Genomic DNA, 16456 nt, shown 5'->3' on the forward strand with positions numbered 1-16456 from the left:
CAAATCCAAATTTCCTAAAGGCTAAAAATAAGTTCAGCGGCTCCTTCTAGTTTTTGATCAGTAGAAAACAAACCCAAATGGCTCTTTTACTGTTTAAGGTTGCCGACCTCTGTTCTATATAATGTTGTTGCTGATGCATTTCAACTTAATGTGACTGAATTGTAAATAAAGTTCTTTGGAAAGAAAAGATACGGGTTAGAACTGTTCAATGGGTCCATTTTACAGTGGAAACACTCAAAATATTGGACCGTACCACGCTGCACCAGACCGCTCAGTAGAAACGAGGCTTTAGTTCAGATGTTTCTATATTTTTTAGAACCTAAGGACATTTCATTAATATGGAAGCCAAATTGCCATTGTTTTTTTTATTGCTAATAAATGCAAACTATGTAAAAACAAAATTTAGTCTGAACAAAAAAGTTGGGTTGCTTTGGTAAAAACTGTGTTTATGTTTCATGTTAAAGCTATGCTGATATTTACTTTTTTATTCAGCACAGAAACAGAAAACCTGTGATAAGATCCAATTACATTTTTGCAAGCAGTGATTTATCTCTGCTCTTTCCAAACAATGAAAAGAAGATTTGACGGCAGACAGTCAGATTTGGGAAGAGGTGCTGGTGCCTGCTGAGAGCTTCCGTGCACGGGGTGGAAAAGACGGAACAGGCCGGCCCAGCTTCTCTTTCATCTTCCCTGTCAGACAATCGCGCATGCCGACAGAAAGAGCCGCATCTGGAACCCTCATCTGCTTATCTCCCCTGCTGTCTCAGCCTCTCAGAAGTTATAAATCACAATGTTTGTGTGAGCCCTGCCTAAAAACCCACGCCGGGAAAGCTAACTTTTACAAGCACACCTGAGCCCTTCTTGATTTAAAACCCCGAACAGACGGCGCAATTTATATAGCCACATTTTTGGAGCGTTTGATCAAGCAGAGAAAAAAAATTGTTCACTTGAGGTTAGACTTTAGGCTTTATCTGTTACATTAGTAGAAAGTTGATCTTAAACTTTAACATCTTGATTTGTAAAAGCAACATGTCGTTCAGTTGAACACACACATGCTCGGGGTTGTATAAAAAACAAACCAAAGGAATGTCGAATCTATTCAGACCAACAAAACCCAACAAAGGAATGTAAATACCATCAGCGTGACCACACATACACACCCCAAAGGTAGAGCAAATCACTATCATCTTTCTCCTTCTCATGTCATCATTCCTGGTGGTCGGCTGCTTTTCCCTCTCAGGGTGTCCTTCTCTTTTAGCCTACACCCTCATCTGTTCATCAGACCACCTTCTCTCTGGATACGTTTTAGGATACTTCCCATTTATGTCTAGATAACAAATTATCTTTATTTTTATTCAAAAAATGACTAAATTCTGGAACTTTTTGCTGCTTTCTGGTTGGATAAATGGTTCCTAAAATGTACGTTTGACTCCAAACTAGTTTCTTGAGGACAGCAGGAGTCTCTTGGTTTTCTAGTAGTGACAGCAGCTACACAACCTTCCACTGATGTGGGTTCAAATCGCGTCTCAGAGTCGACATTACACAGCCAGCGTCTCTGCTGTTGGTTCACACGTCTGCTATTCCACGCCTGAGGCCGATTCTCAAGGGAAAGCTTCCCATGTCCACGCACACCCACCCACACCCTTATGACTTTTTTTTTTGGCTTTGTTTTGACTATGTTTCTGAAGTCATTCTCAGAGCAGCAGCCCTTTAATCCAGACAGATAAGAACTTAACTTGTCTGGTGTGTAATCAAAGATGAATGTCAGCAATGCGTGAACAAGACATCGAAAAGTAACAAAACACCAGCACTGCATGTTGGCTTGTGTGTTTGTCTGAATTGTGCGTTAATGCCACACTTGTACAGACCAGATGTCTCACTTGCTGTCATTACTCAACACACAAAAATGTGTTATTTATGAACTTCTTGTGCAAAACATGAAGCCCTCGAGGAGAAATGTAACGGCAGAGGGGATCGTTCTGGGGAAAGCCGCCATCGTAGTCATCTTAATTGAAAACAAGGACGCTGAGGCTGGAGATGTGAGATGAGTCAGCCTGTCTACAAACACCCCTTCAAAGTTTTGGAGGAAGTCTTGACTGAATAAATCATGAGTCAGAAAATATTTAGTACTTTTTGATATATGAACATTTAAAAACACATCACTGACAATTTTAACTCCTGTATTTGTCAGAATGCTTTCTAAAGTTTAAATAATTTTCTACATTTTTAAAGAATAAATCCACTACTCACGGTGCAAGTTGAGGGTGATGTTGATCGTGCGGATGTTACTGAAGCCCTTCAGGTCTTGGAGGCTGGCGCATTTCAGCTGCGTAGAAGAAGGAGCGTCGCCCACATCTATCCAGCACACAGTCTCCTCAGCATAGATGAAGTCCATAGCCATCGTCTGCTTGGTGGGGATGGAGGGGAACCGGGACGTGGATCCACTCAGGGAGGTGCATCGGATGTCATGGAGGTTAGCGATCAACAGAACAGGCAGACGGTCCACTGGCTCTGAGGGTTACCAGAACAGAAGATGGGAGAAAGAAATGGGAGAAAATTTGGGCAGCAAGAATAAACACGTTCACAATTAACATGAAAAAAAGATATACATAAGCTTTTAGAAAAAAGAGCATATGTAGTGGGGGGGGAGTGTTTGTCACAGAGTTGTTCCACTAAAAAAAAATAGATCTCTGTAAAGTTAATTACAGGAACCTTTCAACTGTGAGAGACATAATTAAAAAGAAATCACATTGTAGGATTTTAAATAATATAATTGTATAATGGTGTAGAAAGTAAGTATTTGGTTAATAACAAAAGTTAACCTCAATACATTGAAATGTAACTCTAGATGCAATGACAGAAACATTTCCAGGAGACTTTTACCACTTTTCACACACAGAAGCGGCCATTTTGGTCCATTCTCCCATGCGGATCTTCTCAAGAGCTGTGATGTATTTGGGCCTGTTGATGAACTTTCAACATCCTCCACAGATTCTCAACAGGATTGAAGTCCAGAGACTGGCTAGGTCACTCCAGAACCTTGGAATGCTTTATACATCATTGAAGTCCTATTAATCGTCACGCACCTCAGTGTGGAAACTATAACCCATCCACCTGTGGGAGTGGTGAGCTGCAGACCCAGTCGCACCCGGAAACCATTTCGTGGTTCCACACCCCCAATCCAACCCCTTACTGCTGAGTGTCAAACAGGGAGGCACTGGGTACCACTTTTAGAGTCTTTGGTATGACTCGGCCTGGATTTGAACTGACGATCTTCCAGTCTCAGGGCGGACACTCTACCACAAGGTCACTGTGCTGGTGTAGGCACTCCTTCGCTCCGTTTGTTCGGTGGCCAATGTGTTTGTGATCATTGTGATACTGGAAGATCTAGCCATGTTTCGTCCACAATGCTCTGATGGGGAGAGGATTTTACCCAGAATCCCATCATAAATGACCCCTCATTTCCTCAAGACAGATTAATCTTCCTGTCCCATTTGCACAGAAAAGCAGGCCCTAAGCATGACGTTTCCACCCCCGTGCTTCACAGTAGGTATGATGTGCTTGGGATGCAACTCTCTTCTCCTGTGTGTCAGAAACGGACGTATCCAGCCGTTTTCATACACCCCGCTTATTATACAAATACATTCTTTAACCTTTTTTGAGCTAAAAAAAAATATCTTATGCTTTATCTTTCAAAAAGAGGTGGTTTGATGCATATTTGCATCAATCGGGGTTAAAAGTCAAACAATGTGATTTCCTTTGTGTCTCACAGGTGATGATGAACATTGCAGACTTCTCTCATTTTTTTTAGTGGGACAACTTACAGCCAACGTCTTTTTGCCCCACTCTAAATCAACTTTAATCTTTTGTGGCTTTACTGTAATCATTTGCCTCCTATCTTTGGGAGGGGAATGTGTTTGCTCACCATTTTTGGCTTTGCAGGAGCGATTGTCTGGCTGCAGCAGGTATCCCTCCACACAGCTGCAGGTGTAGCTTCCATCAGTGTTGGAGCACGTCTGACTGCACGTTCCGTACACGCCGCACTCATTGAAGTCTGCCAGGCAAAAGACAAAAAAAAAAAATGTAGAAAACTTTCCTTCTCGGAAAAATCAAAGCAGTTGCATTATATTTCGGTTTGGGTTGACCAAGCCAGAATAAGTTGGCGGGAGCGCCGCCTACCTTTACACGCCTTTCCATCTGCAGCAACCTCGTAACCATGTCTACAGTAGCAGCGAGGCCCATCGTGAGTCACTGCGCATTTAAACTGGCACCCATGGGAGTCACAGTCTGGTGCTTTTTCTGAAGCAAAGAAAAACAATGAAAGCAAAGATTTAGGTCCTGCAGATACATGAAAACAACTTTGAAGGAGGGCATGATCCAGTGCAACCGTTACAGAATACGAATTATAATAATCCTACGTGCTGCTGCCTCGATTAGGATTTGAGCTTAAAGCAGGAGAGTGGTGTCACACACAGGAAGTTGTGTGTTTTTTATCTGTGGACACAACAGAAAAGTGGATTTAAATGCACAATGGAGGACCTTTGCTTTCCCATCACCAGAGGGAATCGAAGGAAATGAAAGAAATGAATGTGAAGAGTGCACACGTCTACGCTCCTAGCCTCTGCAGAGTGTGCATTTTGCATGCATGGGAGTGCATCTTAGCTAGGAGATTACGTAGGACAACAACTTTAAATCAATGTTGCAAAATGTTCCAAATACAAAAGATGATTTGCATCTTTTCTTACTTCCTCTGCAAATATTTTTACAGCAACTGTCCAAAAGAGTTTATTCGAATACTTTTTTCACTGAGAATGTAAAGAAACAAAGATAATTTGCACATTTTTAATTTCCCATCAAAATAAAAGCGAGTCAATTTGAATAAAAACTTGTCACAGGCTCAGAGTGTGAACAGCAGCTCGTAGCATTATGGTGTAAAGAGCAGAGACAGAAGCATGAAGGGCTCTTATTATATAAAGCCTGTGGCACTCTGGGACATAATGACTCTTTTGTTGTTGCCTCACTGAAAGGAAGAGTCCCCCGGTTTACACTGTGGCCCATGTCAAATCTATTCACCAAGCCTCACACTGCGAATGACCACAGGCAGCTGGAGAGCTAATTTTACCCATTTTGTCCAGAGTTTTCATTTTAGTGCCTCGCTGCAAGTGAAAGATATGTACAATTATCCAAGCAAATCTTCTATGTCAACTTAATACTGCTAAGTTGAAATGAATTCTAATGGTTCACCTTCATAAAAAAGTGAGACAACACAAAAAAAAGGTAAACGTTTTCTAGTTTAAGGAAATATATATGGTGTGGAAAGTGCTGTTTGTGAACTTAACAGATTGTCTTATGGTCAAATGGATTTTACATTAGAGGAGAAATATTGTATAAGAGGAACTTTCAATTGTTGATTGAAAACTATTACCTCAGTGTTAACCTTTTCTAAAAAGAAAAAAAAGAAAGAAAAAAAAACAGATTGCACTTGTCAAATTACTCCTTCATGCAATTATTTTCTACACTGGATGTTCAGGCCATTTGACCCAAATTCCAAACTAGGGTAAAAAGAAAAATTAACAAGAAAAAAATCTGAGAACTACCAAAAAAGACAATGCAGTACATTTGCTTATTTTCTGAAACAAAAATCCTTTATGATCTTAAGTTAAAGCTTTTCAAAGACAAAAAGCTTCTTCATTGGCAATTAATAAAACCGTGCTACTTTCTTTAATGTCTCATTACGATTATCTTTTGATCTATTGTAAAAGCAGTGCTCTTATAAATATGCTTCTGATCTCACTTGGTGACATCAGCACGTGAGGACCCGCTCGTTTTCGTGGGTGTGGGAGGGGCTGCTGTCTAGAGCCCCGGTTTTAAGAAGCTTACTCAAAAATGCGTGAAGGGATCAAAATACCACTTTGGGGTTCTTTATAGTGAGGAATGATGAGTATAATTCACTTGGAAGCTCAAAAAGTTGTTTATTCATGGTATGGCCCCTCTAAAACAGTAAGAAAGCCTGCCAAAGCACAAAAAAATATCTGCCGCAAAACAGACAACTGGAGTAAATAAAGAAGACCGTGCAAACAAACACAGCAGCCGCCTGTCACAGATGTTTGAGCAGAAGTTAATGAATGGAGCAAACAAAACAGACACACTACAGACCTTCAGTTACTGAACTGATGCCAACAGCCTACTTTTGGGGCCTTTTAAGGCTCCAAAAACCTATGCAGGTAGCTATGCTTTGATGAAAGGCGGCCACTACAATAAGGGGTGTAACAGGGTGACTCAGGCCGGCTAAGGTCGATTCATTTTCAAAAAGCTGGGAGGTTTGGATTGTGCCGCTCGCACATCACCTGGCTTCAGTTTTCTTCCTCCAAATAATAGACGGAAAATTATCTTGCAATTTATGCATCACGTTTTATAAAGAGGTTATTCTCACACTGGAAAACTCTAAAAGTGAAGAAAATTCCAGCCTTTGTGCTCACGCCGAGTAGAAACAAGTTTACACGTGTTGATCCTGAACATGCAGCCTTCTCTTCTATTTTATTTAGAGACATCAAACTGCTTCATTCTGTGTACGTCTATAAAATAACTATAGGTTTTTAAAATAATTTTGTTCCTTTAACACAAACTTCTCCTGCAATTAACTAAAATAACCATTTACAGCTTGAGCTCATTAACTAACCCAATCTTAATTCCTCAGGGACACTGAGTGTGAATGTGCAAAGTGGAGGGAAAGCCGCAAAAGACGGCATTTTGAGCACAAAGTGTATTTACAGGAAACGTTTTGCAGGCCTCACTATCAAAGAGGGCAAAGTAACCATTTGGAAGCATGCAGAGGGGGGAGCAGTATGAGTAATGAGCAAACAGTATCGAGTTTATATCCAAACAGTGGCGACATGCTGTCCAGATGCCTGCAACCAAACTCAAACACAAATATATAAGTCACAAACAGTGTGGTGCTAGGGCGATGCAAATGGCAGACCAAAAATCTACTTCTTAGACCGCCTTCCGTATGAAGAGTTAAAAAAAAAATGTTGTCTTTCCTGCAATTGTGTGTAAAGACTGGCAATAAAACAGGTCTTATCATGCGAGACACCTGTTGTAACTGCAGGCAGTCGACTTATTTAGGTCAAGACCCACGGTTGAATGACTTTGATCATGTAGTCGTCCCGTAGGCGGCTTCGGACAGCTGATGAGCAATTCTTTAAGTCAGTCAGTACATTTCCACACACTGTTTGATTAAGCTTTGGTCATTTACCTCCCTGCTGCCCCTTATCCCAGTCCACAAACATCTGCTTGCATGCATCCGAATGTATGTTTGAGTTTACTGCGACAGGTGGCGATAGAAGTCTTTTTGTGTTATCAGCAGTAGGTCATTTCTGGTAGACGACAAATTGGCGCCAAATCAGTTCATGGCACATTTACTTTTCCCCCCCAAAATTTACAAATTTAATAGTAAACAAATCCAAATGGTAGTGCTATTTTAACTTCATAGCAATCTAAAATTCTATAGCTCTCTTTAGACCTTTAAAACTTCTAGCATTGAAACCTGAAAATTTGCCAGACTGCTCAAGGCTCTGCAGTTTAGCCATTAGAACTCACTAGAAAAAAAAGAAGTAAATGTTTTTCTCATGATCAAACAGCGTTTCTACATTCCCTTTCAAACCACTCGTCAACAACTTTGGCATACGTGCTTCCTACGAACTCACAAAGTGCATCTTTCAGGTATCAGCAGCCACAGTTTGTTCAAGCAAACACTAGGGAGCTTGTGAAACGATTTCCCTGAAATAGGGTGAACTCACAAAGAGCAGAGCCAGAAGTTAGGGGACAGTCGGCGAGTGTGTTTGTAGTTTGCGTAATGGGCGTGTTTGGACACATGGTCAAACGTGCGACTGTGTATCTGTATTTGCACATGACGGCGCATGCAGGCCTCGACAGAAACGCACACATGCAAGCGTGCTTGGAGCGTGTTGACCACTTATGGAAAACAGCTGAATGTCTCATGACTTCACCGCTGAGCGGCAAAAAGCCGTGTTTGGCACTGATGACAACTCATGAACCAGCAAACTAAAGCCTTCTGTTCCAAACTAATGACACAGCTCTATTAAATAAGCAGAAACATGTTCAAGACAAACGGTGTGAAAACTAAACTACTACGCAGATGACTTCACTCTGTATTTGGAAGAGTGGTTCATATGAAGAAACACAGAAGGAAGATGTTATAGAGAGTGAACCATGTGACTTTTCAGCACTGATTTTGAAGTTTTGGTTAGAGAAGCTTTGGTTAGAATTACAAATTTATATTGCAGATAAGAGAAGATAAGAGGCATTATTAGAGAACTTGGCAGACGCGCCTTTCCTTTTGGACTTTGTACCATCAAGACCTCAGTATTTGCGAAGGTTTTTCTTGAATCGGAGAAAGGCATCAGTGCAAAAAAAGTTGACGGGAATCTCAAATTTCCTCTATCTTGCTTTTAAGAGGTCTCTGACCTGTGTTAAAGAAAGGTTCACATAGGATTCATTCCATCGTGCATCTTATCTGACTCCTCATAATTCCTGCAGAGGGGGAGCCAGTCTTATGGGATTAGATGATTTATTTGACTAAATGTTTTTATTTAGACTTGAAATATGACTTTCTGTCTGAGCCAGGGCATGAAAAGTTAATAAAATAGAGAGTTGGGAGACTTTTTGTAATTACATTCACCAGTTGCATTCTTGCAAATGCAAAGGGATTTATTTTTACAAAAAAAAAAACAAAAGGAGAAGATGGTTTTAGACTTTACCTCTGCAGTGAGGACCCTCATCCCAGCCATCAGAGCAATCGGGGACTCCATCACACAGTTTGCTCATATGGATGCACACATCCAGGTCTAGGCAGCCGTCCTCATTGACAGGACACTGGTTTGGTCTGTTGTGTGTGCCTGGAAAAGAAGGAAAACAGCAGTGAAAACAGAGTTAAATGCAGACATATACTAATGTAAACGGTGGAGCTCCTCATTTGTTTTATTTTAGTTTATATGTTCAGGCCATGATGCATATTGAAGTTATATTTTTTTATGTAAATCTCAATGAACATGGAAAGATTTCTTTGAATCCTGTCATTTTTTTGAGGAAAAAAAAGCATAGTTTAAAAAATGTTGCTAGAAATGGTGAAAAAACAATTATTTTATTCAAGTTTTTTGATCTGTCACTTTTTCACTGAGATTTATGGCAGGGGTGTCCAAATCCAGTCCTCAAGGTTGGCCTCCTGCTGCTTTTCCAGAAATCCTGTCTCATCTGGTGCCGATTCCCTGGATCAGGTGCGGTTAGCCAATAAGGAGTTTCAATAAGTACATTTGAACACCCCTTTTTGGTCTTCAACTATTTGAAAACTTCCTTCACTGCAAAAACATCAAAAGATGATCAGAGTGGTATTTTAAAGGGGTGACTAAAAAAAACATTTGCTCTCAGAAAGGTTTTAGTGGGTGAAAGATCTCTTGGCACATTAAAAGCCAAATGTTTCCAACATGTGTCAGAGTCAAATGTTCAGCACAACTAACTCGTTTGCACCTATGCAGCTGCTGTGTACTGAATTGTGAACCTGCTTGCATTTATACCACATCAAGAGGAAAAGTTTTCAAATAAAATCCCTAAAAAGAGATTGTTTTTCAGTCCGAAAACACAGAAGACGCCGTTTCTTTCAGTCGCTCCCTCCCACTCTTCTCTTTCTCTCTTCTGTCAACCCACACTGCAGAGCTTTGCCTTCTTTTTCTTCCTCTTACTCCCCCCGCCTTTTCTTCGTTTTATTTTCTAACATCTGCTGACCCATTTTCATTAAAAAACACACTTGTTCACCTCCTTCACATGAAAAGATCTGCGGTTCATGTGCTGGTTTGTGAAGCTCAGTTTCCTCACACTCATCCAAGCCTCCCGTCTATGAATGTGTAGCTGCTAAATGTAGTTCAAGAGGAATGAAAGTACTACAAAAAACCACCATCAGTTGATGTGGGAGTTCATAATAAAGCAATATTATCTCACAGAGCGAGTACCTCAGACAAAAAAAATGATGGAACCTTTTCTCTATAAATAACTGTGTGGATATTAGGGACAAACTTACATAAGGTACATGAAAAACTGCCTATGTATTAGTAACCACAGAGAATAGAGAAGCTGATTCTGTTAAAAACAAGTCCTTTAAAGTGATACGAGCCTCTGTAATGATCCCACCACGGTGGCCCGGGTGGGAAACGCGCCTCACTGGAACACAGAATTAGTTTTTAATACATTTTAACTCAGACATACAGAGAGAGGAACTCTCCCATCTGGGTGATGCTAGCATATTAGCAGCCCTCCTGTAGATTTAGCCTTTAAGCTGGCCCGATTTACATTCAATAAACTGCCAGCATGGCAATTTCCTTACACCAGTGGCAGTACCAAGAATAAACCGCCACGCACAATGGAAATAGAACTCCTGCCAGGGGCTTTGCATCCGATTTCCGGGGAAAACCAAGTTACAGGCTAAAAGACATCAATCTTACTCAATGTGGAAATGTGGGTCTGTCCAACTATGATCTCCATAAACCTTTGGCACAAACTGTGACACGCTAATCCATGCAACCATAGACACGGACGAGTCAACATTAGTTTGACACTCCAACAACAAGCTCTCCTCCCACACATGATCCCTCATTTCCAGGCAACAAGCTCAACAACTTCTGGGTGAAAAATAGCAGCGGAGCCCATCAGTCAGAGCCGTTTGGGCTCCAGATTAATAGTTTGGCAGCTAAATAGACAGAACAATATTAGGGATTAAGTCGAATTACAGTGGGATAATAGAGAGGAACACAACACTTCCTGCTTCAGGGTGGGAAGTTACTGACAGTAGAGCAGCGTCTTACAGCTGCTCTCCAAGTCGTCTCAGACAGTACACTGGTTTATGTGCACGAAGTGATCGGGCCACATTTTAGTCGGTGTTTACGGAGAAAGCTTTTACTATTTAAAGATTATAACTAACTTTCATTCTCGGGTATCACAAGTCAGAGTCTTGGTTTTAAGGCCTTCTTTTTACAGCTGAATTTTTCCTAAAAGCACAAGCTCCTCATAATCATTCAGTCTCTCGACATAAATTCAATTATCTGATCTTAAAAAAGGACTCCATTCTGCTGTGGAGTTGTAGTGACAATAGCCAGCAGCTCTCAGGCTGTAATTCTTGCCTTGTAATGTTTGAAAATGTTAATCTTAGATCCCATTTCCTGGTCAGACTAATGGTTAGCGGTCTTTAGACCGATTAAGCAGCTCCCTCTGCAACTAGATCTCTCAGAGGATTGTGGTTTTACATCTACAATGAACTCCAGCACACAGGGAGGCTTCCATAAGGCTTTGAGAGAAAAAATAAACTCTTTGATGACCAAAGCAAACAAATGCAGAAGGAACAAGAGACGGTGCTGCAGCATGGAAAATGCATTGTTTTTATAAACATAAGATGAGTCTGTTAAAGGGTCTCTTTAATGTGTTTATGTATTTTCTTTAATTATGGGAATATTGAACTTAAATCAGCAATGCAGGAAGCCAAAACAGTTAGCATTAAATGTAGTTTTCTTAAAAAAACAAAAATGACACAATGATGATGAAAAGATTAAGAACTGATTTATTTTGCTTAAAGTTTGTGGATAAAATTTAATTTTAAATAAAATTTAAGAAAAAATATAAGTAGTTAAAATCACTAGACCCTTTATTTGCATTTATGCATTGTTGAATTTGCATTTTTTGCATGAAAGCCATAAAACGTGTCACATTTCAGAAAAATATTCGATTGAAATCAGTACATTTGACTTTAGATTTTTTATATCTATTAAATATACATTTTTACATTTATTTAGAACTTGAAACCAATCTTTGGACGCTCAAAAGAAGCAACTTTGGAATAAAAAACTTTAAAAACACTGGGAAAAATGATGACCATCTTCATACACTGATTTTCCTGCATTCCAGATCACTTGAAATGGACATTTTTGTTTCATAGTAAGCAAAGGAAGCAGATGAAAACATACATATAACAATATTGTTCTTTGAGCAACACATGTAACCAAAATGCCACTAATGAGAAACATGTGGCACATAAATTGTTCTCAGTATTTAACTGTAGGCATCATTACAGTTAAGCTATACTCGTAAAGCAGGAAAAACAATCTGTTTCGTGAGAAAATGGAGGAAAAAAGTTCGCATTTGCTTAAAAACTTTGGATTTAACAAGGATTTTTGAGTAATCCCTTCAGATTTAGGAGAATCAGTTACCCAAGTATTAAACAGAAAAGGGCTATATGAAATAGATGATTAAGCTAAAGAAAGTTTAGAACAAGAAACTTAGCTGGTTGGAAAGAAAATCCCCCCAAAAAAAAGGGGGAGCAAAAGGAATGGCAGGAATTGGGGTGGAAACGGATGGAATTTCTGGAGGTTCTTGTAAACCCTGAGGGATGGCCAGCTCTGGGGTTTCATCCATCCAGGAATATGAAGCTGGAAGATGACACGATGAGCGAAAACAACTCCATTTCCACCAAACTGACTGAGCTCAGACATGAGCATTAAAGCTTTAACTCAAGTGATCTAAATAGGCTTCAAGCGACAGAAGCTAGCCAGTGAAGACTTCTGCTGTAATGTGAGTAAGCTCTTTTGGGTTCATTAAAATCCAGATGTGCTGCTGCACTCTGAGCCATCTGCAAAAGCTTCACAGCAGATGCTGATGCCAAGTGTGGATTGCAAAAGTCAGGGCGGTAGACGTCCATGTTCTGAACCGCAGCTGAGTGGAACTGCGTTAGGTAAGGCCGGATAATCCTTATGGTGGGTCATGCAAATCTGCTGAGTGACAGAAGCAATATGATGGCCCATGTATGGATATAAACATTTAAATAAGTTCCCCAAACATAATTTAGACTTAGACTTAACTAGCCCTGTACAATAAATCAAAAATGTATGGTTATCCTGATATTAGCCTGCTATTATATTGCAAAAAAAAATGCGTAAATTGCAATAAATTGTACACTTAAATACTTGTACACATGCCAAAACAAACTTATGGCAGTTCAAATCAAATAAAGTCCTTTAAGCATTTGAACAATCGGATGGAGCCCATTTATGTCAGATGCCCGCCTCCTATGTAGATGAGGGTCATTTGGAGTATAATTTAAGTAATTTTGACTTTTAGTTAAAGTATACTGTTGCAGTTAAATTAAAATTATGTATTAGTTGTTTTTTGCATTATTATTGTGTTCCAGTATCGCAAATGATATTGTCATTGCAATATTGATCATTAACATTGAATATTGCAAGTTTTCCTCAAATTATTCAACCTAGACTTAACTCTGTATGATGGCTTTCACTGCATAAACAACTCGTGGTTTTAGAAATGCTTCTTTTTTTTAAGGACAATATCAATTGAATTGTCAATTTATCTCCTTTTGAAATGATTCTATTATGGTATAGGTCAATTCCATTTATTTCTGCCTCAGACAGATTGATCCAGTTGGATCGTAGGAGTAGAAATCGATTAATCATTACCCCCCCAATTACTACCCTTCTGTCCAGATCTAGTTTTTGGTTACAATCTCCTTCTTTACTTGATGGCACACTGGAATTTAAAAACATTTTCAGGATAAATTCTCAAAAAATAAAGTTATGAGTGCTCTGCTTGAACAAATCCTGCTTTCACCCACACCGCCTTCATTAGGAGCTTCATTACACGCCCTCATTATGACATTGCTAATAGTCTCAAAGGCATCAGACAACGCATAGGAATGCCACACACTGGATTATACAAGTAGAACGAAGACCAATTAAAACTCTTCTACTACTGATTATTACAATCAGTCACTTTCTATGGATTTTAAGCTCCTGTATTAACACAGATGCCAAAACTGTCTAAAGGCACAATCGTTTGCTTTAAAACGGCGAGCCAAGACTGTACATTCAACTGATGCATAGAAGTGCTTTTGATGATAATTTCTAGTCCTGAGATCTAGCAAGTGTGTCTGCTTGTCTGATGGACGCCATCACAGCGATTACTACTTTTCACCAAACACTTCTCGACAGGTTATCCCCTTCCCCTCGTGTTCCAAATAGGAAGCATCCCAGAAAGCCGAACTCCTATAGACTTCTATTGAGAAAGATGTCACAGTAAAAGCATGTGGTACCCGCTGGCCCCCACCTCCAATGTTTGAAACGTTTGACAGATTCTCTCAAGTCAGCTTTTAGTGGAAGGGGTGTGGCTTTCCAACAAGCTCACTCCTGGACCAATCACCTGACATTGTCTGGTTACAAAATGGTGAACTTCGTACCGTGGAAAAATGGCAACTGAATTGACTTCATTTCGTTGGAACTAGAGGTTTTTTATGGTGGCTTCATCCAGTGATATTGTCTTTGGTCCCCCCCACACTTTTAAAATTTATTTAAAAACTCAAGATTAATGTGTCTATTTTTATCCTTAGCATAAAAAGCTGTTCTCGATTTTTATTGCAGCCTGTAGGTGATTCTGTCCTAAATGTGCAGTGAGCTAAAATGGATATAAGCTCAGGAAATACAGTTTTTTTAGGGTTACTCGCTGTATTTAAACAACTGCATTTCTAATAGGTAACTTAAGCTGAAATATGTTCAAACAAAACATTAAAAGCTTTTCAGAATCATGGATGTATAATAAAGAGCTGTGGGGAAAAAAAGGTTTCAACTACATCTTTTTATTGAAATTATATTTCCATTTCAATATTATTCAAAATATTTACATTTTTAGATTAAGATTAATCTGATGTCCAGATTTAGTGCATTAATAAAGATTGGTGCAAACTTTTTATCAGACAGAAACCAACCAAGAAAAGCAACAAACTCTTAAGCTCTACAAACATAAACCCAGATATTTCCAAGAACTTCTAAAGAGAAGAGGTGTTGCTCTCGGCCCAACTATTAAAAAAAACAGCAGCCGACATTAACCAGCTAATTTTACACACTATGTATAAAACATCTCCCTTTAAAAATGTATGTTTAGTCCTGAATAAAATATTTGTTCACATGTTTTTTTTTTTACATTTTATATAACTTTTTAAAAAGTCCAGACCTTTCTGGAGTTTGGCTGCAGTGTAATTTAAATCTAAATTCTCCCAGCAAACTCTTCACTCCAAGCTGTGTACCAGCATGTCGAAACATTTGAGGTTTTCAAAGCATTTGTATGAATAACAACAGATGGCATTCCGCCTCAAGCATCAACCATCACTGGAAAAGTCAAAAAGAGAAGGACATGGGGTCGCTTAAGTCTAGTTTCTCCGTTTCTGAGATGAAGATAAAAGGTCACAGGAAAAAAGAAAAAAAAAAGGAAGGAGACGGGGTGAAGAGGAGGCAGAAGAAAAGAGGAAGCAAGAGAAACTGTCTGCAGGAAGGCCTAAAAAGCCACAGGCCGGAGGGATTTAGACGGCTTCTCTGCTTCCTCCGTAGAAGTGCGTCAGCCCCGTCTCCACCGATGTTCTTACCCCTGCTCTGTGCCCCCTGCTCTTACGTATGAAAGAACCTCAGCACAGCCAACAGCTCTACTGTAAAAAAGGCTGTCTGCACGGCGATAAGATCAAAGCCTAACAGAGTCATTTCCATTTCTTCCTCAGCCTAAATGCTAATCCACTCATTTTCTGCCATACAAAGACTTTTACTGTAGATTCTCTCCTCCCAGCCATCATTCTGTGCCTTCTTCCACTCCACAATCTCTGCATTCGACTCTGTTGTCCTGGAGAGGCTATTGAGGCATGACGGCAAGATGGGGAAAAAGGGACCAGACTGGCGAGCGTCCAGAAGGGGCTCAAGGACGAGCGATGGACAGATAACTGTATTGTGAGGACCCCAGTTGTCTGCTGTTGCACAGACATGATAATTCAATCTTCTCATCTGACCTCCCCACTGCTTCAACCCCAGGCCACAGCATGCGTGGACATGGACAAATCCGTGTGTGGGCCAAAGGAAATGGTATAGCCGCCTACAGGGAGGTTCATTTCATCATACCATGACACTGTTGTTGCAGAGAAACTCTTCGACCGACTTTCCAACGTGCAAGAGGCCCATTTTAAAACAGCCGTGGTGAACATTTTCTTTATGATTGCATCTGCTCGGGGCTCGGGGTTTGGGTTGTATTAAACAGCTTTATCCTCTCCAGGCCCTAGTCATCAGGTTTCATTATGAAAGTACATTCCAAGGAACATCCCCTCAAAATGAATTTCTAGACAGACACATTTATGTGTGTGTGGTTTGTAAAGAGGAGAAAACCTGTATGACGCCACACCAAGAATGCCAGGGATTATTTACATCATTACTTTTTCCTCTTGAAAAGACACTAAAATGAGTATCTCAATGCTTGACATTGGCTATAAACTTCTATTTTGAGCCTCTCTTTGTACTACAACAAAAGTAAAGCTCCACACATTGTTACGAGGAGTGTTTTTTTTAGGTTGAAAGGA

General features: G+C 39.9%; 1 protein-coding gene across 1 annotated transcript in view; it reads right to left on the bottom strand.

The window, feature by feature from the left end:
• LOC112159445 (low-density lipoprotein receptor-related protein 1) overlaps positions 1-16456 on the bottom strand; it is an 84521-nt gene that overhangs the window by 49909 nt on the left and 18156 nt on the right. The window contains exons 3-6 of the mRNA XM_024293496.2: positions 8781-8918; positions 4180-4299; positions 3926-4054; positions 2251-2511 (exon numbers count right to left, since the gene is read on the bottom strand). Of these exons, the coding sequence (XP_024149264.1) occupies positions 2251-2511; positions 3926-4054; positions 4180-4299; positions 8781-8918 (648 nt within the window). The remainder of the gene's footprint in view (positions 1-2250; positions 2512-3925; positions 4055-4179; positions 4300-8780; positions 8919-16456) is intronic.

Source organism: Oryzias melastigma, linkage group LG7, assembly GCF_002922805.2.
Source record: "Oryzias melastigma strain HK-1 linkage group LG7, ASM292280v2, whole genome shotgun sequence".
Classification (NCBI taxonomy): domain Eukaryota; kingdom Metazoa; phylum Chordata; class Actinopteri; order Beloniformes; family Adrianichthyidae; genus Oryzias; species Oryzias melastigma.